The 26,152-nt window shown below is 43.2% G+C and overlaps 1 protein-coding gene across 1 annotated transcript in view; it reads left to right on the top strand.

Moving 5' to 3' along the window:
- LOC103183870 (ankyrin repeat and BTB/POZ domain-containing protein BTBD11) overlaps positions 1-25,560 on the top strand; it is a 30,711-nt gene extending 5,151 nt beyond the window's left edge. The window contains exons 2-17 of the mRNA XM_007901592.2: positions 9,955-10,104; positions 11,122-11,326; positions 11,689-11,841; positions 12,916-13,081; positions 13,919-14,008; positions 14,628-14,729; positions 15,220-15,307; positions 16,656-16,791; positions 16,999-17,219; positions 18,200-18,375; positions 20,491-20,596; positions 20,992-21,094; positions 22,552-22,642; positions 23,528-23,596; positions 23,946-24,059; positions 24,803-25,560. Of these exons, the coding sequence (XP_007899783.1) occupies positions 9,955-10,104; positions 11,122-11,326; positions 11,689-11,841; positions 12,916-13,081; positions 13,919-14,008; positions 14,628-14,729; positions 15,220-15,307; positions 16,656-16,791; positions 16,999-17,219; positions 18,200-18,375; positions 20,491-20,596; positions 20,992-21,094; positions 22,552-22,642; positions 23,528-23,596; positions 23,946-24,059; positions 24,803-25,012 (2,180 nt within the window). The 3' untranslated portion in view covers positions 25,013-25,560. The remainder of the gene's footprint in view (positions 1-9,954; positions 10,105-11,121; positions 11,327-11,688; positions 11,842-12,915; positions 13,082-13,918; positions 14,009-14,627; positions 14,730-15,219; positions 15,308-16,655; positions 16,792-16,998; positions 17,220-18,199; positions 18,376-20,490; positions 20,597-20,991; positions 21,095-22,551; positions 22,643-23,527; positions 23,597-23,945; positions 24,060-24,802) is intronic.
- The last annotated feature ends 592 nt before the right edge of the window (positions 25,561-26,152 follow it).

Raw genomic sequence — 26,152 nt, 5'->3', positions numbered from 1 at the left:
GCACGATCAAAACTCACGAAGCCTGTGCTTAGCTAGTGTCGGCAGTGTATTTTCTACCAGGGATAAATTAAGAGTCACTTTAAAAACGATGGGGGGAGAAGTTGGTTGTAAGGATATTATCTAATCTGTAGAATGATCTCATTATTCCTGACCTGAAGCTTGCTCCGATGTACTCATGTATATTAATCATCTCTAAAACCCTGTGGTTTTTTCCCCCTAGCGACAAGCACAGTTGCCTGACACAGTTCAAAGTCTGTAAGTAAATAGTGAGGGTTCGCAGACGATGACATTCAACTTAATTAGAAACCAATCCTCAATAGGACTCTGCTGTTTGGCCTGGATACGAAGCATATAAACCCACTCTTGAAAAACCCTCACACTTAGTTGTCAAGTGGCCAGATTCACCTGAGTCACCAGTCCCTGACAGGTTGTGTTTGGTGTATAAATATATTTTAGCAGCTAAAAATTCTCCAAATATTGTTGCGTCAAACAGGAATATTTTGAACACTCATTCATTTTCACAGAGTGCTTTACGAGAGGTTTAATACAATAAAATAAAATAGAAAGACTTTTATTGTTATTTATTATTGATGGAGAAATGAAGATCCACTGGGCTAAATGACTGTCGTCATTTAAACCTCATCTGGCCAAAGCTGGCTTTTTAATGTGTACATCACTCGAGCAAGTTCTTACTTGTAGGAGACCTGACCTGAGATATCAGTCTTTCCATGGCCGGTCCTAGGAAAAATTAAGAAGATCTCTTGGGTGACATACATTTTTCTTTTTCTTTACAGTGTTGGGTGAGCACTTCAATAAGAAACAGTTCAACACAGTCAGATTTTGAGCCATAGGCGATATTGAAGGCTGTTCATAACTATTCCTAGGTGAGGTTTGAGCAGTCCAGACTTGCAAATATTTACACTGTGAATCCACTTAACAACTGGTTTGGTAACTTTTTTTAGGTCAGATATACATGTACACTCTTGCAAAGCAGATGAGCTTGTGAATCTCTTGTTTGCAGTTTAAGACACAAAAGCTTGGAATGCAATGTTGTCTAAACCTTTAGCATCTTTAGTTTTTTTGGACTTAACTGGTTTCAGTCTTGGGATAGGTATGAGCCAGTAAAGAATCCAGATTGTTTCAGAGTCATCACTAATCTGTTACCAGTTTCTTTTTGAATAATAGGAACGTACAATGCAATAAAGAGTTGTTTTTTTATATAGTGCCTTACCATTATTAAATCATCTCAAAGCACTTCACAGTCAAGTGCAGTGACTGTTTTTGTAATTAAATGATACATTAACCTAGAGGATCGTTGGCCAGGAAACCAGGAGAAACTCCTCTTTTTGAATCGCTTCCCATTCTTCATTTAGCTCATGGTATGGGATAGTTCATCTTGAGAACTTCCCTCACTAATGTTATCCATGTTGTTTCATAGTTGATCGGTGAAAGACATTTGTAGGACGTAACTAGTCCTGCCTAGCTCAATCTGTCCACTTCTCCAGCTATTGAAGCGAGTAATGGGGGGGAAAATGCCCAGTGAGTCTGAATGGTGGCAAAAGCCGTCATTTACCTTTGCACGCTACAACTGAGGGTCTCCCAGACTGAACACATTCCCTGCTTTGTGCTCTGGGACGCTAATCTGCATGAGGGGTGCTATATAAATGCAAATTGTTGTTCTACATGGTGCACTTCAGAGCAGCTGATTGGCAAAACTTGATCAATTGAACCAAGCCAGGCCACTCTAACTGAGCAAAAGAATCGTCATAGCACATTTCAACTGCTCATCCAACTGGAGGTGGGGGAGAGGACAGAGCTGCAATTTAATTCAAACTTGTAACATTGGATAACAGGTTTTCAACCATTTTGGTCATGAGGGTGCGCTAGGAATTTGTCAATTTAGCGCATAAGCTTATTGCTTGAAAGATATATTCTAAAAAAAACTTTGTATTTTGACACTTTTATTCCCCAATCTGGAAAAGAATGATTTCATTTGCAGTTTCTAAAACATATAAACAACAACAAAATTATAGTATAGTGGACGTCCCAAGGCACTGCACAGACAGAGTGTCTCATTCATTTCTGCTGTTAGATTGTCAACTTGGAGCTCAACGTTATTATAAGTTGCTTTCTGTGACTCTCCTGAGTTCAGTATAACAGCTCTGAGGCCCAAAGAATAGCACACAGAAATGGAAACATCTCGAACCGTTTCAGAGATAACCAGGGTCAAGTGAAGTGACTGTATACTGTATTCAAGGCAGACATTTAACACACAGCTGGATTCTATGAACAATCATTGAATAACCAATTAATCTGGAGGATATTTGGCCAGGATGTCAAGAGAAATTCTCTTCTCTTTTTCAATTTTCTCATGAATAGGCAAAGTGGATCTCTCAATTGAAGGATAATAAACTCTGCCCCAATTCAATCAGAATAACTGCTTCCCCTGACTGGAACCCGTCTGACGTCATCACCGTATGATCAGCATTGGGCTTTCCACAGCGGGAGAATTCTATTATGCAATGGTGAACAGGAAGTCTGATGTCACTGTTTGATAACACACAAATTAGAAGATAATAATAATCCTTGCACTTGATATTGCGTATTCTTACGTCATTGAAATGTTTCAAAGCACTTCACAGAATATACAGTAAAATGAAATGAATGTATATTTTGTGTGTGAAACAGCCAGCTAATTGTGCATAGCAGTGTCCTACAAACAGTCGTTGATTGAGTGATCAAGTTATTATTTTTTGAAGGGATTATTACCCTGGGAAAGCGATAAAGGTAAACTAGATGCAGCACTGATCTCTGACATAGAAAAGGACAGAACCGCGAGAAGACCATGACCCTTCATCTAGCCAGTCCCAAAATTAAAGTAAATTGGAAAAAATAACTACATTTTTCCTGCACATTAGCCACTGATCAATTCCACTCATCCATAAAAATACACTCGTAATCTACCCAACTGTCTCCGTTGTGTCAGACATTGATCCCTGTTATTTTCAGCTTTTCCAAGTTTGGTATCCTTGGCAACTTTAGATAGCTTGGCTTCCATCCCACTTCCATATAATTTATACAGAATATGTTATCTTGTTCATAGAATCATAGAATCATACAGCACAGAAGGAGGCCATTCGGCCCATCGTGTCTGTCCTGACTCATCGTGTTGTGGACTGAAATTTATGATGTTGCAATTACCTGAGAGTGTCATGTCCTGTTTGGCAGCACAGTTGTAAGACAAAGGAGTGGGATTGATTCGGGGGAGTGGGATTGATTTGGAAGCTCTTTTCATAGAGCCGGCACAGACACAATGGACTGAATGGCCTCCTTCTGTGCTGTATAATTCTATGATTCACTCCTGAGGTTCTGAGACTTACCTGAAGAGTTGGTTCATGGCGTGGCTCCCAAGAGATAGACATTTCAACATTGTCTTTGGAGGTGACAGTGCAGGAAGCAGGTGAAAACAGCCATGTTACAATCCGGACTCAGAAAAAAACATGGACCGATTAAACTTAAATTAGTGGGAGATTATAAGCACAATAAAAAGTCCATTACTGAAATTGAGTTCATAAATTCTTTCAAACAAGAATAGCATAAATAATAATCCTTGCATTTGATATAATAATAATAATAATAATAATAATGATCCTTGCATTTGATATAGCGCTTTTCACGTCGAGAGGACATCCCAAAGCGCTTCACAGAACACACTGTAAAGTGAATTGACTGTATATTTGTGGGCAAAACGCTTAAGAAAGAGGAATGTTAAAGGACATGGAGAAGGAACAGGAGAGGGGTTTAGATTAGAAAAACACCAACGCAGACTTGACAGCTAAATGGATTGATTTTGTGCTGTAGCATTTTGATTTTTTGCCATGAGTAAATTTAGATGAATCAGAGGGTGCTAGCAATTAAAAGGATAGACACTCTGGCAAATGGAACAGTTTTTGGCAAACCTTGTTTTGGAGGGGCGAAGAAGACAAAGGGCTACTTTCAAAGCAATGTTTTCACATGCAGGTAATACTGTATTTAACTCAAAGCCACAAAGCATATTTATTTTCCACTGTTAAGTTTTACCCAATTGCAGAACTTCCTGTTATGATAGCAGCCATGAATTAACAGAACACTGCTAATAATGTATTATGGGGAGGTGTTAACATCAAGAAGCTAATTTCTGTCTCTGACGTACGAACCCTTTGACCGCACAGCGTGGTTTACTCAGTTACAGGATATAGATCACTGAGCCTTCCTTACCCTCACCGCATTTATAGTCGAATTGAAAGCAGTAGGAAAGGCACCCTCTTGTTTCTGGCCTTTTTTATCCTCCCCACTCTGACTCACACTGAGTTTCAGATTTGGTCTCAAGGTCAGGTATATATTGAATTCTAACTCAAGCTGCAGAAAAGTTGTAGGTCAATGAAATGACAGATACAGTTTCTCTCATTCTTGCTGTAATAATAATCCTTGCATTTCTCTTTGACCGTGCCTTCAGCTCCCCTCTCGACTCTCTTCCCTCTCTTCGCTCCCTCCCTTCCCTCCCCTCACCCTGACCATTTCCCCCCTGCTCGGGTCCTGACCCAACTGTGCAGCGCCTTGGGACGTCCTCCTGACGTGAAAGGCGCTTTATAAATGGAATCTTGTTGTTGTTGTTGTTGTTGTTGATACGGCACTTATCACGTCTTCGAGACGTCTCAAAGCGCTTCACAGTTTGTGGGTGAAACGGCGCAGCTAATTGTGCACAGCAGCGTCCCACAAAAGTCATGGATTCATTATTTCATGAATTATTATTATTTTTCTGAGACGGGAAAAGCAGGAAAAGTAATCCGCCAATTGACTAACAACCAAGTCCTATTTACTACAGGTAAACAGAGGCGTGTGGAGTAAGGAAACTTGCCTAATGTTTTGCCCTGCCCATCCTCTCGCACTATGCTACAGAACTCCACAGGTTATCTCTTTTCTTCTGTGCAGATCCATATTTGTGTGTGGCCTGCTTCTTTCTTTCTCTCTCTGTCTCTCTTTCTCTCCAAAATCAAGCTCCTGTATAACAGACACTGAAAATATAAAAATCAAATTCTGAGTTGATTGCTTGGAAATTGATACTGATCTCTCTGTCCAGAAGTGAGTCAGTGTCCATTAGAAATCCCATGAATTTCTCCCAATGTCCTTGCTAAATATCTTTGAGATTAAAAGGTAATTCACCTCATAGCTGTTTGTAGGACCTTCCTGTGTGCAAAATGTCTGTGCAAAATAAAACACTAAACTAAACTTAACGATAATTACCCTGAAAAGTTTTGAAATTGGCTTGATGCTTTATCAAAATATATGTTTGATGAAATGCACTTCTCAAAGCTTTTCCTAGGATTTATTACTATAAGGTGTAGTGACTGTGTATTTTTTTGGTGAAAGCAGCAGCCAGTTTTGCGAAAAGCAATATTCCACAAAGAGCCATGAAGTGAACCATGAAATTCCAGAAAATTTCCCTTCTCTTTTTGATTAGAGCCACGGGATCTTTAACGGATACCCAATGTGGGATTTGAACCCACAACTGAGCTGACGCAGAATAGAGAAGTCTGGGAACTGGGTTATTTCATTCTGGCTGTGTGGTGCTGTGCTTGCATTCACCAGTTTCTGTATAACCTTTACTAGTGTTTTACTGTGAAACGGATGTGTTGGGGGATAGCAGAGACCTAGTGGGGAGTTTCCAGACACGCTGCTCTAAAACTTTACTTCAGAGATGATGAATCCGGCATCATTGGAATCTCTGAATGGAATTACCCAAAAAGTGATTGCCATTCCCATTATTACTGGGGGAAATTTGTGGGATTCACAAAATGGCCTGTATCAGTGAATCCTGTGAATCCTGTGGCTTCTCAGAGATATCTCTGACCCGTCTCTCTGAAACTGGGCTCAGAGGCCAATCTTCAACCAAGTGCTGCAATTGGCCTCCATTTGGCTTGACCCGAGAAAATAAGATTGATGTTCGAACAGAGTTCCAGCGATTCTGCCTGGCATATGCAGGAGCTTGTAAGGTGTGCCAGTCAGACTTTTCCTTGCTGAATGTAGCAGCTTGGCTGAAGTACGATGATATTGGGCATCATAGGAACACAGGAGGAAGCCATTCAGCCCCTCGAGCCTGTTCCGCCATTCTATAAGATCATGGCTGATCTATACCTCAATTTCAATTACCCGCCCTTGCTTCATATCCCTTGATACCCTGACCTAACGAATATCTATCCACCTTGAAAACAAATATCTATCAGTCTTGAAAACTTGAATGGATCCATAGCCACCATCAGTCACTGATTAGCAGAAATTTCATCCTTGGAGTTTTATTTGCTCCACTGATGGTATATATTTTTTCTCTCCAGTGATTCCTGGTTAATTTTAGTCAAATAATATTTAACACATAATCATATCCAAATCCAAGGCTATGGAATTTCTCCTTATTTAGTGAGTATCTAACCTGTGACGGATTAGGAAATTATGGGAACAGCTTTCATACTTTGCTGTTTCTGTACTGGAACCGATAGGTATCAGAGCATCTGATGTCTGGGTCCAGTGGTATTGCCCCACTTTGGAAATTGCCCCACTTTGGAAAGAGGGAGAGAAAATGGAATTAGGACCTCTGCTCACCTGAAATCAGAATAAGAAAACACAACAATCCTCCAAGGGATTGATGAATAGGGGGAAGGGAGGAGGGGTGACGTAAACTGGGTCTCTTTGGGGCTAAACCAACTCCAAGATTTGAGACTTTGGGCTAGAGTTCCCAAAGGAAGAGATGTAGTGGCTGAATCTCGGTCACAATTGGTAGGAAGAAGGGATTGAAGAATGAGAAAATAGACAAGATTCTGAGGAGACAAGGGTACAGGTGGACTTGAGGAGATTGCATAGGTAGGAAGATCAGGAAAAGAATGTTAAAGACAATCTTTTGGGGAACATGAGAGACCAGCAAGGATGGAAGTTGTGTAGAGTCCTTTAGCTCAGTGTTAGAGCACTCGCTTTGCAAGTGAGAGACCTGGGTTTGATTCCCGGCAGGGTTGAAACCTTGGGCAAGTTTTCTTACTTCACACACCTGATAATAATCCCTCAAAAAAATAATAAATTGATCACTTCAATCCACGACTGTTTGTGGGACACTGCTGTGCGCAATTGGCTGCCTCATTTCACCCACAAATATGCAGTCAATTCACTTTATAGTCTATTCTGGGAAGCTCTTTGAGATGTCTAGAAGATGTGAAAAGCGCTATATCAAATGCAAGGATTATTATTATTATTAATGGGTGTGTGGAGTCTAATGCAGGAGAGAGTAGGGATGGAGAATTTTACAAAGGCCATCTGCTCAGAATGGGTGATAAGGAGAGGTACATTGGTTCACAACAGTGTACTTGCCTCTCCTATAGATAGCATAGAAATAATTCTTTAATTATTATACAATAAGGTCAGTAACAGCATTTACAGACTCTTACTCATATCTGGAGTAATTACTGTAACTTGCAGCTGTGATAATCAACTACTGGGAAGGGTTCGGCCGGCTGATTCAGAGGCAGAGTGAGGTCACTGTGGTGACGTGCTCCAGGCTGAGTCTTGTATTTTCTTACTCTGATTTCAGACAGTCAGGGGGCCTAGTTCCTTTTCTCTCACCTATTGTTGTGGGTCACTTTCCCGGGTAATTTCCCGAATGGATCATTACCACACTTCCCCACCACTTTCAGTACAGGAAACATGAGACATCAGACACCCAGCTGACCCTCTAAAAAAGAGACACCCCAAGCTTCACTCATGATTTCCCCCCAAATTTGCCATGGAGAACCCTTATATTTGATATATAATAATAATAATCCTTGCATTTGATATAGCGCTTTTCACGTCGGGAGGACGTCCCAAAGCGCTTCACAGAACACACTGTATATTTGTGGGCGAACGCGGCAGCCAATTGCGCACAGCAATGTCCCACAAATAGTCGTAGATTGAAAATGACCAATTTATTATTGTTTTTGGTTTTTTGGAGGGATTATTATTAGGCTCTGTGTGGAGTAAGGAAACTTGCCCGAGGTTTCGCCCTCTGCCTGGAATTGAACTCAGGTCTCCCACTTGCAAAGCGAGTGCTCCATAAGACTCCATAGCGCTTTATCACAGCTTCAAGATGTCTCAAAAAGTTTCTCAGAATATTCTTTAAAGTGAATTGACTGTATATTTTGGGGACGAAATGCGGCAGCCAATTGCGCACAGCAGAGTCCCGCAATCAGTCGTGGGTTGAGTGACTAAATTGAATGAATGGCACCTTCTGTCAGTAAAGTTGGTCATTCACTTCATGGCTGTTTGTGAGACATTATTGTGCTGTACTGTGTCTACAAATACACAGTCACTGCAGCCCATAAAATTAATAATAATAATAATCCTTGCATTTGATATAGAGTCTTCGAAGATGTCTCAAAGTGTTTCACAGAATATACTGTAAAGTATATATTTGTTTTTGTTTTGTGGGCGAAACGTGGCAGCCAATTGCACACCGCAGTGACCCAAAATAGTGGTGGATTGAGTGACCATTGAGTGATTATTATTTTTATAAATAAATATTTTCAAGGAATTATTAGCCCAATAGACTAACTAGGTAAACAGAGATGTGTGGAGTAAGGAAAGTTGCCTAATGTTTCGCCCTACCCGGGGATCGAACCCAACTCTTCTCGCTTGCGAGGTGAGTGCTCTAACCACTAAGCTTCAGAACTCACGCTGGGATGTATTGCCACAGGCCTCTGTTGACATGAACCCAGTTTCAGCACAGAGCTGTGTTTTCCTAGTGCTGCTGCTATGATTGAAACATTTCAGCAACTCACCACCCCGTGGAGTAGAAGCTTCACAGGAAGAGGAATATTCTATGTGATTAAACCTCCAGCACCATCTTTCATCGTTGAGATCAAAGGCTTTCATAGGACAGGCTTGGGGCTTAGAAACCCTGTGCACAGATCAGAGTCAAAGCACTTTAACCCTTGAGGAATGTAAGAGCAGAGCACAGCTGGAAATAGCATACATGGCAGAAGTACTCCTTTAAGCGATTATAATAAATAAACTTATTCTGCTTTCTCTCTCATACCCCTCTTTTGACTTGTTTGCCATTGATGGATTTGGTGACACAATCTGCCTCCACCATCTCACAGTGTTGCTTCACTGTTCCACATATTTACCTCTATCTGAGTACGGTACTTAAATCTCACCTTCCTTCTTCTGAGCTTGATTCTGAATTTTCTTGCTGTGGGGTTTGTGTCTGTGTTAATATTTAGGGTTCAGATTAATTGGTTCCTTTAGGATTTTTGAATACTTTGATAAGATCACTCATGAACCTTCACCCCTATCCCCTCCCCCCATCTTTATATTCCACTTCTCAACCAACTTCTTCAACTGTGCATATGGTCCCTCCCCCTCTCTTCTCTCTCCCACCACTGTGAAGTTACCCTACATAAATCCAAGCTGATCTTGTTGATGATAATAGTAATAATAATCCTTGCATTTGATGGAGCGCCTTATCACGTTGTTGAGGCATCTCAAAGAGCTTCACCGAATATATTGAAAAGTGATGTGACTGTATTTTATGAGCAAAACGCAGCAGCCGATTGAAGATTCCCGGATTCCATTACTTCTGAGAACTTGGCTTCCTAATTCCAGATGGCATCTGGAATCCACTGTATCTTCTGCAAGATGTCCTTACTCCGTATTTTGGGGACCAGAATTGTATGTAATACTCCAATAGCAAACGCCAGCATCTGGAAGGTGGTACACTAAAGCTGTTTCTTGTTTATTTCTTTGTCATGTTGTCAGTCTGTCCCATGTAATGGCAATGTTTTATTTGGATGAGAGGTCAGCCTTGTAATTGTGTAATATTGTAATTATTGATGCCTCATTGCTATGGGTAAGTGCGTAATTAACCCAACCTTTGTTTTTCTCTGGTGTTCTCAGGTGTGCCCTGCCTTCCGAGCTACCTGAGCCTATATACTGATCGCTACCAGGCCAACGGGTCAAGCCAGGGGCCACTGTACAGTCACGCAGAGCTGAGGACCCTGGAGCAGTCCATGCTGGCTACCTGTGTGGGCAGCATCGCAGAACTCAGTCAGTATCTCACCAACCTAGTGCATGCACATAGAGTCCTTTAAAAGATTGCACTTGCTTTATTATTTTTTTCCTGTTTACTAGACCAGCAATCTGTCAAACTATTCCGTTACAGTAGCCCTATTTTAGCCCAATTTGTCATTGTTGGGATTATTTCCTAGCAAACAGTTAAATTGAAGCCTCACTTGATTGTGCACTTCACTCAAACCAATTGGATGCACTTTATCTGCTTATCACAACCAAATCATTTGTTTTCTTTGTGTATAGTGTGACTGTATGATTCACCTACTAACAAAGAATTCAGACATAAACCTGTTAATCAGTATCCCACAGCCTAAAGTTTGAGAGGAATGAGTTAGTCAGACGTTCTCTGTGGTGACATCCTAGAACTGAAATCAGCAAGCATTTTGTCAGAGGGTTGTGAAGATTTGGAGGGCTCTGCCCCAGAAAACTGTGAAAGCAGACTCAATCAATAAGGATGTTTAAAGACAGATAATTGTATAGTAGTAGAAGCACGGGGTGGTAATGTGACAGGGTGGAACAATGAGAATTCCATTCTTCCACTGACATATGGAAATCCCAGAGATAGATTGTTGGAATGGAATGTGCTCTCTCCCTCTCTCTCTCTCTCTGGAGGGACACATTCTGCTTTCCTAATTCCGGAAAGCAATATCCAAGGCTTAGGGAGCCAGCAGTGGAGTTGTACCTAGTATTGGGATGTTGAGCTCAGCGGTAATCTGTTCCTCCAGCAGAATTACTCTATTAGGAGACCATTGGAAGGCAAGAGAGGAGTTATTGAGACTGAGTTTATTTCACTTGTACCATGCCTGAGCTGGGAGTGACCGGTTACAAGGTTAGGAATGTGTGCTGTTCCCAGCTCCAGTGTCCGACCTCAATGAGAGTATGAGATATTATTCAACCTATAAAAGGAATCCTGTTTGATCTTGCTGTCTGTCTTGTTGTGGAGATGACTGTATCTGACAGATTTGGTTCTAACTAATCATCTTCATTTCCCAGGTGACCTGGTCTCTCACGCTATGTATTACCTGCAGCAGTTTGGTGCCAAGTGTCACGGGACGGGTTCACAGGTGCACTTCAGACAGGGGCCATACTCCTGGGAGCCTGAGGCTCTTCACTCTCTGTATTACTATATGCACTGCCCCCAGATGGAGTGGGAGAACCCTAACATCGAGCCATCCAGAGTCAAGCTGGCTACTGAGAGGTAAGGCGCTGGGAAAGGGAAATCTACTCAGGACGTTTAATAGAGGAGAACCGTTTTAAATGCACCAAGTTCTTCTTGTGGAACTTGGTCAAACAGACGGCGAGTTCTTTTCTTTGTATGAAACCTACACATGGAAATTCCGTGTGTTGGAATGCACACTCTCCCCCCAGGAGATATGCATCCTGCATACCTTATTCTGGAGAGACCCAAGGCTTGTTGGGATACTGCTGGAGTTTAACTAGATACAACCATAGATTAGTATGTGTGTGTATTAATGTATATGTTTATGTTGTCTTTAAATGTGCGCGTCCTGTTCAGGATATATCCAGCTTCTCATTACTATGTTTTTTTTTGCCTCCCAGGCCATACGAGGTTCTCCCACCAGTGGTTGAATGGATCCGAGTGTGCATTGTACATACTGAGCACAGGCACAGTGTGGTGGTGGACAGCAATGATGTGCGTCAAGCTGCCCGGCTCCTACTCCCTGGCGTGGATTGTGAGCCCCGACAACTGAGGTCAGCACAATAACCAGAAACAACTCATTCATTCTCCTGGCCTGTGGCTTAATGGTTAACCTGGGTTTGTTTCCTGAGCAGGTCGAAATGTTAGACAAGTTTCCCTACTCCACAGTTTACCTAGCAGTCAATAGGAACCCAGTTGTTAGTCAATTGGGGGATTGCTTTTCCGGGGGTATTAATCCCTTCAAATAATCTAAAAAAATTAATAACAATTTGGTCACTCGATCCATGACTTTTTGTGGGACGCTGCTGTGTGCAATTCGCTGCCAGGTTTCGCCCACAAAATATACAGTCAATTCACTTTGCAGTATATTTTGTGAAGCGCTTTGAGACGTCTCAAAGACGTGATAAGGCGCTATTTCAAATTATTATCCCATTAAATGCCTGGCACACAATCCAGCACTGGGTGTTAGACTGTGGCAGACAGATAGGCTCCATGCGATGACCCCACTTGTACCGAATGCTCTGAAAACGCCATTTGTTCACAATGAGCCTCCCCCAAAATGATCATGGCTGGGCCATTTGGTGACAGAGGGCTCTCCTAACCCTGCTCTCTGTCTTCTGGTGATGATCTTAAATTGATGCCTGTAATTACTGATTCACAGACTGAAGTAACAATAATTATAATAATTGTTTCATTTGATATAGCGCCTTATCATGTCAGAATGATGTCACAAAGTGCTTCACAGGATATACTGTGAAATAGAGTGACTGTATTTGTAGCCAAGTGCGGCAGTACAATTGTGCACAGCAGTGTCCCACAAACATCCATGAAACGAGTGACCAATGTTTGAAGGAGTGGGGGGGGCGGAATTATTGGCCAGGACACCGGGAGAAACTCCCTTCTCTTTTCGAATAGTGCTATGGGATCTTTAGCATCCACCTGAACAGGTAGACTGGACCTCGGTTTAACGTCTCATCCGAATGACACACCTCCAACAATACAATCCCCACCACCCAGACTGCACTGGAGCGTCAGCTTAGGTTATTTGGGATTTGAACCCACAGCCTTCTGCCTCTGCGGCGAGCTCGCTACCACTGAGCCAGGCTGACAGATTCTTTCTATCCCAGGGCTGACAGCTGTGTGTGCAGATCCCGCAGACTGAACGCCAAGGAGGCAGAGCTGAAGCTGAGACAGGACTTGGGCTTTCAGATGCTGAGCTGTGGCCGTACAGACTTGGTGAAGCCAGCGGCTGGGCTGCTGGGACCAGAGGGGACCAACACTCTGAATGAACAGGTAAGGGAGGAACTGAGTGGAGAACTGGGTAATACACAGACTGCCCAGGAGGGGGAGATGGTGAGCGCAGGGCGGAGCGCTCGGTCAGGTATACCAGAAACTGGTGCCACACAAACTACTCACAGAACAATTTGCAGCTCAGTCCTGATTTCAGGATTGCTGGGTTTGTGCTGTTTGCTGTAACTTTATACTGTATCCATTTAAGAGTGAAATCAGGAAGCATTTTTTCACCCAAAGGGTGGAAATCTGGAATTCTCTCCCCCAAAAGGCCGTGGATGCTGGATCCATCCACACCTTCAAGGTTGAGGTTGATATGGTGTTGGGAGGTCAGGGGATTGAGGGATATGGGGAGAAAGCAGGAAATTGGAATTGAAAGGATTAGTTGAGGTACAGATCAGACATTAAATGATGGAACAGGCTCGAAGGGCTGAATGGCCTACTCCCGTTCCTATGTTCCTATCTATCCAAATATGCCAAATGTTTCAGAATCATGTCAAAAATTATAACATAGTCAGAGCTGCAAAACCATGGGCCCTGTGCAGGGGGAGGAAGTTTTTGCGTGTTAGCGAGTGGTTTTCAGGGAGCTGGTGGCTGTGTCTGGTTGCTGTGATGATTTTTGGAGCTGGTGGGGGGGTGGGGTGGGGTGATAAATGGACGGGTGCTGGGGCTAGTAGTTTGGGAAGGGGTGGGGAAAGCTGTGGAACCACACCCTCATTGTGAGCCTCTGACTGTTCAAGATGCTACCTTGAGAGAAGGGCACTATACAAATGCAAATTGTTGTTGTTGTTGAAGTGAAGAGTGTTCCCTCCTGGTAATGGCAATGTGTGTGTTGTGCAGGGAATGAGCCCACTGATGTACGCTTGTGCTAGTGGAGATGAAGCGATGGTACAGGTACTGCTGGACTCCGGAGCAGACATCGACATCCAGGTAAAGTGGTTGATGACCGGGGGATTGAGGACTTGAGATAGGGATTGCACATTGTTGCAAGGCTTGGAAAATTTGCGGCCCATCATGTTTTTCTGCCATGTTTAAATTCAAGAACAAGGGCTTAGAGCTTCAAAGTAAGAACATCAAAGGGAACAGGAAACAAGAAACAACACGGGAGACAATTTTTTTTAGTTCAAATGGTGATGGGTGTGTGCAACAGACTGGGAGCACAACTGGTTGAACAAGAAACTACAAAGGCTTTCAAAAAGGAACTAAAAAGGTTCCCATCATCTAGAAGAGTAAGGATTATTAGATTTAGAAACTGATACAGGGCGGAACCTGTGGGAAATTGGATGAATGCCACACTTACAGTGAAATATCTCATTCTTTGCAGATCAGACGCATGTTCAGCAGCTTTAGAAGCCTGAGAAAATCTCTGTTACCTGGGCGTGTTCTCTTTGGCTGATCCCATTTCATTCTCTCTCCCAAAATCAAACTAAGATAGCCAAATTCTTGCCACATGTTGATTTGTGCCCTGAAATTATGCTGCTTATTTCCAGTGGGTGGGTGGGTGGACGGGAAAATTGCTATAAGCCCCCTGACCTGTTTTGGTTGGTAGGTCCCCAGCACAGCTCAGCAGTTCACATCCGTCCATGCGGAGACTCGACGCTGGACTGCACTCACCTTTGCCGTTGCATTTGGACATCTAGCGGTCACACAGGTAAGGTTGCCAGGCTGGCTCATGCATATAAAAGACGGAATCCAGTGATGTTCTTAATCAGGAGCCAATAACATATAAACAAAACCCAAAATACTGCAGATGCTGGAAATCTGAAACAAAAACAGAAATCATTGGGAACACTCAGCAGGTATCTGTGGAGAGAGGAAAGTGCAATTTCCTCCCCTTGTTTTGCATCATTAACACCTCTTTAACCCATCATCTCCTGTCCTCTACCCCATTTTCTCCTTGTCTTCCTTGCCCTGCCTCCCCCCCTCTCTGTTAGCCCTTAAAAGCCTCTCCCTCCCAACATGCCCCAGTTCTGATGAAGGGTCGTGGACCCAAAATGTTGACTCACTTTCCTTTCTCCATAGATGCTACCTGACCTGCTGAGTGTTCCAATGACATATATGTACATTGGCTATGTATATATAGCCAATGACACCTTGCTGATTGTGTGTATTGTACTAACTCTCTCTCCCTCCCCCCACAGCTTATGTTAGATGCAGGGGCCCACGTGGAAGGCTTTGTCAATGAAGGAAGCTGTTCAGAAACACCTCTGCAACTGGCAGCAACAGCAGGTGAGCAGCAGAACACGTACCTGGTTAGAAACCGTAGGTACAGATATTGTAGGCCTGGCCTCAAAAGTGTGCGTGAGCACTAAAGGCTCCAGTGGTAATCTTTGACCCTTGTACTATTTGTATATTGTGTTCTGTAGTTTAATAATTATAAACCCTGCAATCTGCCGTGGGTGGGAGCATGGAGGGAAAAAACAATTTAAAGGGGTACTGTCTTCTTGATAGCCATTCAGGCAAATTTCTTTTTATTTGCTAAGAATGAACAGAGCAAGGGTGTGAATTCTGCCCATCAATCACGTGCAGTGTATCAATTTCCATAATAAACCTTTTGTATTTTCCCTCTGCCCCCAAAAAATTGCCAAACACTGCTCATGAAGGTAGTTCCTCTGAAAGAACCTTTGATTTTTAAACTATTTTTACAACAAAGTTCTAAAACTTTCTTTCCAGAAAAGTTTCAGGAGTGGAACGATTCTGCTCTGCTATTATTAATCATGATTATTTTGCTGTTTCCATGGTGAGGAAATGTTTCATTGAAGCAGGCTTCTGTTTAGTCTTGGGTATAGGATGGGAGGAGGGAGGGGAGTTGTTGGAGCTATCTGCACATGAACACAGATTTCCTAAAGGTAAAGCAGGATTCTGATTGCTTATACCTTCTGACAGGGAATGCACTTTTTTTATCAATTGGGTGTCTGACACATGCAGAAACCCATCACCGTGCTTAACACTATCCAAACCAAGCTGAGATTTCCATGCATTTCACCTACACATGGAAATCCCAGAGGTGGCTTGTTGGAATGGAATCACATTCTCTTCCTGAATGAACACATCCTGTTTACTTAATTCCAGAAAGTATTAGGCGCAGATTGGCAAGAGCCAAGGCTTGGGGATCTCCAGCTTGGGTTAACTATGGCAAACTGTTGCCTCTGAGTCAGAAGGTACTGGGTTCAAACCCCACATCAGGGCTTTGAGCTCACAGTCTAGGCTGATAACCTAAGCAGTACTGGGGGAGGCTTTGCATTGTTGAGAGTGCCGTCCTTCGGGTGAGATGTTAAACTGAGGTTATATCTGTCTAGTCAGGTGGATGTTAAAGATCCCATAACACAGTTTGAAAAGAGAAGGGAGTTTCTCTGGGATTCTGGCCAACAATCCCCCAGATAAATTGAGTTATTTGTTTCATAGCTGTTTGAGGGGCATTGCTGGCAGCTGCATTTGCCTATCAAATACAGTCTTTTCAGGTAACTTCACTTTACGCAAATGTAAGTTGTTATTATTATTGGCCTTTGTATAAGAAACCCCTCTCTCCACTCCTCCTTCACTGCCCATAACTGTATACCACTCTTTGTCCATCTAGGTCACTTTGAGCTGGTCAACTTGTTACTTGAGAAAGGAGCTGATCCCTTGGCTGGGGTGCTGGGGAAGAGTGGAGTGACTGCATCCCTGCAAGGAATTAGCAACCCCTTCAGCCAGGCTGCTGCCCATGGCCACAGGTAAGAACCGGAAATCAAGCAACAACAAAAAAATATCTTTACACAGCGCCTTTCATGCCGTGAGGTTGTCCCATGGCATGGAGCAGGCTGGAGCAGAGGGAGAGAGAGTAGGTGGGACAAACAGTATTGCAACAATGGGAAGGGAGTGACAAGACAGTAATACAGCTTCACCCTTGTGAAACGCTCTTGGTCTGTTTATATCCTCAGAAATGTGCTGAGGAAGCTCCTGTCTCAGCCAGAGGTCTCAAATGAAGACATATTATCCCTGGAGGACATCCTCGCGGAAGGGGCTGACGTAAGCTGCCCCCCGACTGTGAAGCCTGGACTGAGCCGCAGCAGCAAGGCCAGGCGGAAGGCCCTGCAGGATGCCCTGTATCAGAGCGCAGAGCACGAGTATCTGGATATCACCATGGAGCTCCGAAACCTCTGTGAGTAGCACTCTGGGAGGACCTCTCTCCACAGTGTTTGTGCCTGTTGGTTATTTCTTGTTTCTGGGTCAGAAGCTTTGTAGATTCAAGTCACGTGTTGGAACTTGAACTTGACATTAAACTGAGGTTCTGTCTGTCTGCTCAGGTGAAAGGAGAAACAAAATTATTGCTGTGTACAGGCCAACAATCCACCATGTAAATTTGGTGTTTTACTTGGCTTTGTGGGACCTTGCTATGTACAAATTGGTTGTGTTTTGCCAATAAATATAAAGCCAGCACACTAGAAAGCAATTCCTTGCTTGATCCTCCCATTAATCTGCAGCAAATGGAACCGTGTAGGTTAAGGTGTACAAGAAACAAAGAAGTAAGGGACACAAGAGGATTATGGGATGTGATAGACTCGATTTAGAAGCTTTTTTTTCACTGTTGTTAAAAAGAACCAGTCTCCAAATTAAAAGTGAATCTTCTATAGTTTGACTCGATTTGAATTTTAAGGCAAAATAATCTTAAAGGCTTTTGAGCCTTTAACCTCATGGAAGCCTGCAGCGGTGGTTAGAGCACTCGCCTTGCAACCGAGAGACCTGGGTCCGATTTCCGGCAGGGCGAAACATTGGGCAAGTTTCCTTACCCCACACGCCTCTGTTTACCGAGCAGTAAATAGGAACCTGGTTGTTAGTCGCTGATTGTTTTCTGAGGGTAATGATCCCTTCAAAAAAAAATTCTTAAAAAATAATAAATTAGTCACTTCAATCCACGACTGTCTGTGGGACACTGCTGTGTGCAATTGGCTGCTGTGTTTCGCCCACAAAATATACAGTCAATTCACTTTATAGTACATTCTGTGAAGCTCTTTGAGACATAATAAGGCGCTATATCAAAGACAAGGTTTAATATTATGTATTGCCGTGCTGTGCCAGCTGTGCCAACATTGCTAGCAGCTCTGCTGACTGAAGTGCGTCCTGTGTTTTGACCGAAACCAGCTGTGCCGTGGACGCTGCATGCCTGGCTGAAATCTCTGAGGACTTCCTTCATCCAGGGCCGCTGGTCCATTACGCAGTGCCTGCTGAAGGAATTTGACGGCGTGAAGGACGTGTACTGTGAAGACATGATCTCTCAGGGGCTGCCGCTGATGTTTGATATATTCCAACAGAGCCAGGTACAGAACCAACCAGCAAATAAACTGACATCCTTCCCGATATTAAGATCTGGAAGGACATGGGGAAAGAGTGGGGCTGATTGGATAGCTCTTCCAAAGAGCCAGCACAGGCACAATGAGCCGAATGGCCTCCTTCTGTGCTGTAATATTCTATAATTCTATGATCTCAGTGGTTAGAGCACTCGCCTTGCAAACGAGAGACCTGGGTCCGATTTCCGGCAGGGCGAAACATTGGGCAAGTTTCCTTACCCCACACGCCTCTGTTTACCGAGCAGTCAGTAAGAACCCAGTTGTTAGTTGATTGGTGGATTGGTACCATCATTACCTAGGTAGCAAAAGGACTTGGGTGTCCTTGTACACCAATCACAGAAAGTTAGTCTGCAGGTGCAGCAGCAGTTAGGAAGGCTAACGGTATGTTAGCATTCATTAGAAAGGATTAGAGTACAAGAGTAGGGAAGTCTTACTGCAACTGTATAGGGCCCTGTGAGACCACACCTGGAATACTGTGTGCAGTTTTGGTCTCCTCATTTAAGGAAGGATGTACTTGCCTTGGAGGGGGTGCAGCATAGATTTACTCGGTTAGTACCAGGGAAGAAGGGGATGAGTTATGGGGATAGGCTGACCAATTTGGGCCTATATTCTCTAGAATATAGAAGAATTAGAGGGGATCTTATAGAAACCTCTAAGATCATCAAAGGGCAATGATAGAGTAGATAGTGGGAGAGTGTTTCCCCCGGTTGGAGAAACTAAAACCAGGGGTCACAACCTGAAAATCAGAGGCAGCCCTTTTGCACTGAGTTGAGGAAGAACTTCTTCACTCAAACGGTGGTGAATGTGTGGAACTCACTACCCCAAAGGGCTATTCAAGACTGAGATAGATATATTTCTTATTGCAAAAGGGATTAAGGAATAAGGCAGGGTCAGGTAATTAGCTGGAGTTAGATTAGAAGATCAGCCATGATTGAATGGCGGGGCAGGCTCGAAGGGCCGAATGGCCTACTTCTACATGTTATGTTATGCTTTACCGGGGGCAATAATTCCTTAAAAAATAATAATAGATTGGTTGCTTCAATCCACGACTGTTTGTGGGACACTGCTGTATACAATTGGCTGTCATGTTTCGACCACAAAATATATAATCAATTCACTTTACAGTGTATTCGATGAAGCGCTTTGAGACCTCTCAGAGAGGTGATAAGGCGCTATATCAAATGCAAGGATTATTATTACTATCTCAATTCTGGCCTCATGGTAACTACAGTAAGATCCTGACATCTCGACCCCGGCTAACTTGTCACTACCATTAAGTCATCATTGCTGTCAATGACCCGGCTACATTTATTTATGTATTTATGCATATTCCTAACTTGCCTACTCTGGTTAGCTCGTCACTGAGCCCTTTTACCTGGAGTGGCGAGTTATCAGGAGTTTACTGTAATTCCGATATTACAAGCCTCACTATAGAATTTATATCACCTTATTCTGGATTCATCTGTTATATTAATCTACTAACACCTTAGCCTCCTTAGCTCCCGCACATGTTTCCCAACTCTATTCAGCTTCTCATCACATACTATACTATACATACTGTGAAGTGCTTTGAGAAGACATGAAAAGCACTATATCAAATGCAAGGATTATTATTATATACTAACTCGCTTCATTTCCTATGTTGGTGACTGATTGCTCGAGTACCAGATGAGGTCTGTCTGATGCCTCTGTATAATGCAATATGGATAATTGATGGAAAGTTGCCTACATTGGTAGAATGTTGCCTCTGGATCAAAAGGCTGTGTGGGGATCAAACCCTATGTTGGGACTTTGAGCTTGTTATATAAATTTAGATGTAAAACAAGTGATTGTTGTTATGGGTAAATCATATGTAGAAAATATATATATCATGTTATTTATATAATATATATGCGAGCTCTCTTTGCCATTCTTAAACACCAGTTGTTCAAATTTTAGCTAACAGTTTGCTCAAGCTGGTATGTGAGATATCTGGGCTGTTTACATGCAGCCCTGTTTTGGAGTTAGCCAGAGGCTGAGTGGATGTGGGCTGTAATCTCACTGGTACAGGAACATGACAGCTTCCGCTTCGCGTTCCATTTTCAGAATGATGTGATCGTTCGACAGATGGCAGCCATTTTCAGCCACTGCTACGGACCCTACCCCATCCCCACCATCCCGGAGTTTGGGCAGAAGATAAAGCCTGCAATTGGTGAGCGTCACAGTCCCTTTGTTCAGCTGGACAGGACACCAGCTGCATTTTCAAGCATGAAGTTTGTGGTATAGCATGTTTACACATGGCTGGTCCTTAATCACCCAGAACACAGCAGTAACGCCAGCTGCCAAACTGGTTGCCTTGCCACTGGGGACTGGGTCTTGGCAGCAGCAGCACCACCCAGTATAATGTTGGGCGTGTTTGAGGCAAGTGTCTCTTAGGAAGAGAAAAACTATGTTTCTTACAGTCCCGGGAAGCTAGAGTAACTTTATGCTGTTTGTTGCTGGGTGAGATGTGGACATTTTGCCTCATTCCCCAGGTCCATGTGGTTTTCATAATCATATCTTTGGCTCCTGATCCAGCTCTAAACTCCTATCCAAACCTTATTCCAGATCCATCTTTGCTGAACAATAAGGAGAAGTCTGAAATCACATTCCTGGTGGAAGGGAAACCTTTCTATGGCCAACGTGCACTGCTGTCAGCAGCCTCTTCTCGGTGAGACAAACCACAAAGCCATCAGTGACCTCATCAACACTTTACACCTGTATTGTGCCTTGCATGTCGGGAAAACGTCTCAAAGTGCTTAACAGGACTGACTAGTAGTCAGAGCTTGGCATATCTGAGGAATGTGGGAAAGACCAAAAGTGCGATTGAAAAGAAAGGTCTTTAGGCAGGCATTAGGGATGGGCACAGAATTCCTAAGAGTGGAGGCAAAATGGCTGAAAGCCTGGCCGTCAATGGTGGGACAGATTGGGCATGAGACATGAAGCTGCTGAGCAGGAGCTGTGGCCAGAGTGATAAGGGTGTAGGAGATTGCAGAATGGAGCAAGGCTGCGGAGGGATTTTGAGGTTAAGGATATTGATTTTGATCCACTGGGGGATAGAAAGCCAGTGGAGCCAAGTGAGGATGGGAATAATGCTCATGGAGCCTGGTGTGGGACAGGACAAGAGCAGCAGAGGTCTGCAGCTTGTGTAGGGAAGAGATGGGGAATCCGGCGAGAAGGGCATTCAACCATATCAAGGTCTCTCCCTGTCCTGGCCTCCATCCAATTTAAACCCACCTAATTTACAGCTTCAATCATTAATAAACAGTTGCTGAATATGGAGGTTCAACAAGGACAGAGGAAGGGAAGGTGGGCTCTGATTATAATAGTGTGAAGAAGAGCAACATCTACTATGTGAGAAATTATTTATTGTTACTTATTCTCACTTTCCCAGGCATTCAGCCTCAAGTAGAAAGAAATAAAAAGGCTGGAAGGTGTATGGGAATAGGATGGGGTAGTGGGATTGAATAGGCAGCTCCTACTCAGCAAACAACAACCTGCTTCATGTCTCATGCGCAATTTGTCCCACCATTGACGCCTAGGCTTTCAGCCATTTTGCCTCCACTCTCAGGAACTCTGACTCCCACCCCTAATGCCTGCCAATGTGACAGGCTGAGTAGATCCGTTCAGTACTGGACCTTTCATTATTCAGATTTGCACCACCCCTGTTGTTACTCCACGGTGCAAATGTCCTCTAAAGCTGAGAACCAGAGCATCACAAGTGCAAGAACCTGGGTTCGATTCCCGGGCAGGACAAAACATTGGGTAAGTTTCCTTACTCCACACGCCTCTATTTACCTAACAGTAAGTAGGAACCCAGTTGTTAGTCAAGTAGTGAATTGATTTTCCAGGGGTAATACTCTCTTTAAAAAAAATACTTTGGTCACTCAATCCACGACTGTTTGTGGGACGCTGCTGTGTGCAATTGGCTACTGCATTTCGCCCACAAAATATACAGTCAATTCACTTTACAATATATTCTGTGAAGCACTTTGAGGCGTCTAGAAGATGTGATAGGGCACTATATCAAATGCAAGGATTATTATTATTGTTAATCGTCACAAATACATACAAGAGATAGCATGTATCCACACTCCCATATCACTGACATGTTTTTCACGTTTTCAGTTTCAGGGGACTTATTTCTGGTGCACCATCTGCCAACACTCCAGCCTCCAGCCCCATCCTGGTCAAGGATATTACATACAGCACATTTGAGGTATGTAGCTCAGGTCAGCTAGGAGTGAGCTCTATTGGGAAGGGAGAAAGAGTCAAATTAAGGAGGGGAGGGGAAGAACTCTTTGGTTTGCTTTGGGGGGAAGGTCATGGGTGTTCTATACAAACCAATGCATTGTTTTTAAGTTTAACATAGGGTTGATGGTTGATATCGACATGAGGTTTTACTCTTGACGTCATCATTGGGTGGAGCAGATGTAGATTCTCAACCACACTGCATCTGCTTTAAGCAGAGTCCATTGTAAATATCAAGCACTAATATGTCATTCAGACTGCACATATTAATGTTAATTTATTGCAAGGATATCTGGTAGATGAATTGGATTATTGGGTTGTTTTATTATAAACACCATGTGACACTTCAATATTACAGAGAATTGGAGTCCTGTAGTTTAGAGATTAGAGCACTCACCTGGCAATCGAGAGGACCCGGGTTTGATTCCCAGGCAGGGTGAAACCTTAGGCAAGTTTGCTTACTCCACACATCTCTGTTTACCTAGCAATAAGTAGGAACCCAATTTCAGTTGATCGGTGGATTGCTTTCTGGGGGGAATAATCCCTCAAAATAAATGAATAATAATTTGGTCACTCAATCCATGACTGTTTGTGGGACACTGTTGTGCGCACTTGCCTGACGTTTTTCTCCAGTCAAATCACTTTACCATATATTCTGTCAAGCACTTTGAGAAATCTCAATGAGGCGTAAGGCACTATATCAAATGCAAGGATTATTATTATTAATACATTTCATTCTAAAAGGAGAGGTTTTTTTTTTTAGTTGCGGCTCAGTAAATTGGATTGACAGGCCAGGAATAGTCCTCTTTATGTTGTCAATGACAAATCCTGACTCTTTAACCTCTTCTGGCAGGTGATGGTTCAATATATTTACAATGGAGGGACAGGGGGCCTGGACGTCAGTAAAACCCAAGCCTTGGAGGTAAGCTTTCAAGCATTCTGCCCCATTCTTTGAAATTCCTTCTCGGAGTCCCTCAGATTGGATTCTTTCTTCCCCTTTCAAGGCACATCTCAAAATGTACCGCTTGGATTACCTATTTGGGCATCCTTCCCCTCCCGATCCCCAGCTCGGTTACCCATAAATCACTGTGAAGTGCTTTGAGACGTCCTCTGGATGTGAAAGATGCTGTATAAATAGACTGAATCGGTTTTAGATCAGGTTTTGTAGATTGAAGATCACCTCAAATCCTGCTCAGAATGCTCAAAGTGAACAGATGTATAGCTGAAAGAATTGAGTAGTCTAAAGCTGACATGAGCTTTCTTTGCTCCAGGTTCTCTCTGCTGCCAGTACCTTCAGACTGAAGGCTCTAAAACGCCACTGTGAGCTTATCTGTTCAAAGAACATGACCCTGAGTAACAGCGTACAGGTGTACCAACAATCCAAGGTAAGGAAGTAAAGGGCTGGGTTAAGGATCTGATGATTCCATGGATCGGAGTACGTAGAATTCAAAGCACACTCTTCCTAAACATTCAACACAGCTGTTAAAAAAAACCAGCTTTCTAAATCAGAAACATTGACCCCATAAAAATGTGAGTTGCTAGCCTGGCTGTGTTGACAGAGTTCTGTTGTGAGTTCAAGACTTGTTCTCATACTTCAGCTTGAAACTCCAATGGGGAAAGAGCTGCATTGTTGCAGCTGCCATCTTTCAGATGAGATATTAAAAAAACATGTCTTTTCAGGCGGACATTAATAAACTTGTGACACCTTTTATTAATAATAATAATAATCATTGCATTTGATATAGCACCTTATCACATCTTCTAGACGTCTCAAAGCACTTGACAGAATATACTGTAAAGTGAATTGACTGTATATTTTGTGGGCAAAACGCGGCAGCCAATTGCGCACAGCAGCGTCCCACAAACAGTCGTGGATTGAATGAGCAAATTATTATTACTCATTCCACTAACTTGATAGTTGCTGTGTTTGCCTACAAATACACAGTCACTACACTTGCAGTAACTCCCTGTGAAGCACTTTGCAGTGTCTTGATGTTAGAGGTGCTGTATCAAACACATGGATTCAGATTTCAATTCTTTCTTTCTTGGAGTGATGAAGAACAGGATTAACCTTTTACTCGCCATTTCTTGCTGCTGAAGTGATAAAAATGTCTGGTGTGATCTGCAGATCCATAAAGCCTCGGAGCTGCTCTCGTTCTGCATTGGCTACTTTCTGAAGAACATGGTGCCTCTGCTGGAGCTGGACTCCTTTCAACAGCTGCTTTTTGGTGCCTGCAAGACCACAAAAGGTGCGAGCATTCTCACAGAACTGCAGGCAGCCCTAGCCTGCAGGATGCAGGCCATTTACCGACCAACATCCAAGGAGACAATGGTGTGACCTGGCCTTGAGCTGAACGTCAAGCTCACAAACAATGTCTTCCATTCCTGACCCAGTGATTGCCAATGGAATCAACAGCTGTCTGGTGCAGTTTCATCTATGTGCTGAGGTTTCAGGGCACTGTATAGTCGTGTGACCAAAGAGCACATTTAAATAAGCTACTGAGTGAATTGTTTCTTAACTGCAAATAAGATACATCTGAGTGTTGCCTTTTAAAGAGGTCCCTGTATTTATTGAGAGCTGGTTGCTCCATCTGTCTCAAGCACTGTTTTGCTTTTACACCTACCCTCTTGTTTATTCAGGCTCTTAAAATGCCTGAGGCCTTTCTAATGCACTTTAATGTAATCTAACTTTATCTTCAATGCGATGCTCACTCCTCAATGTAACTAAAACTCAGCTGTGCCGCAACTGGTGAGCTGAGTGCTGAAGTGTTTAACATGTTGTACTGTACAGTGTGACTCTACCTCACACTCTACCTTGAGGCTCTTCTGTCAGTATCAAAAAACATGCGAAAAAACAGAAGTGTCTGGGAACACTCAGCAGGTCAGGCAGCATCTATTAGAGAGGAAAGTGAGTTAACGTTTCAGGTCGATGAGCTTTCATCAGAACCCCAAGGTGCTGCCTGACCTGCTGAGTGTTCCCAGTGACTTCTGTTTTTATTTCAGATTTCCATGTCTGCAGTATTCTGTCTTTCATTCAAGAAACAAGGATTCTGGACCTGATCCCTCTTTACTATTTACACCTCTGTCTCACTCTTCTCTCTCTCTCACTCTCTCTCTCCCCATCTCTCTCTCTCCCCTTAAACCATCTTTATCCCCAATTTTGGAAGATCTGGGGCTAGTTCCTGCTCACGCTCAATGAGGGAAAGAGATCTCACCCCGGAAAGGTATATAACTTGCACAGTTCAGAAAATGCAGCCTATTCACCAATAGTAAAAAGCCATGATCAGTTCTGGTTATTATCTAGAGAACCTGTGTTTTTCAATTTGTACATTTTCCTAAAAAAATTGAGGCAGGTCTTCTGATGGTCTCCTGATGGAGCCTTTGTGTTGCAAGATATCTTCTCATCAGTGAGTGAGTGCAGTCGCTCTACACATCAGCCTCTGTGTGGGTTTCAATGGACCAACATTGACACAACAAA

The sequence above is a fragment of the Callorhinchus milii genome, unplaced genomic scaffold (assembly GCF_018977255.1).
Source record: "Callorhinchus milii isolate IMCB2004 unplaced genomic scaffold, IMCB_Cmil_1.0 Scaffold19, whole genome shotgun sequence".
NCBI lineage: Eukaryota > Metazoa > Chordata > Chondrichthyes > Chimaeriformes > Callorhinchidae > Callorhinchus > Callorhinchus milii.
Note: the sequence above shows the minus strand (reverse complement) of the source record. Positions and strands in the feature narration are given on the sequence as shown.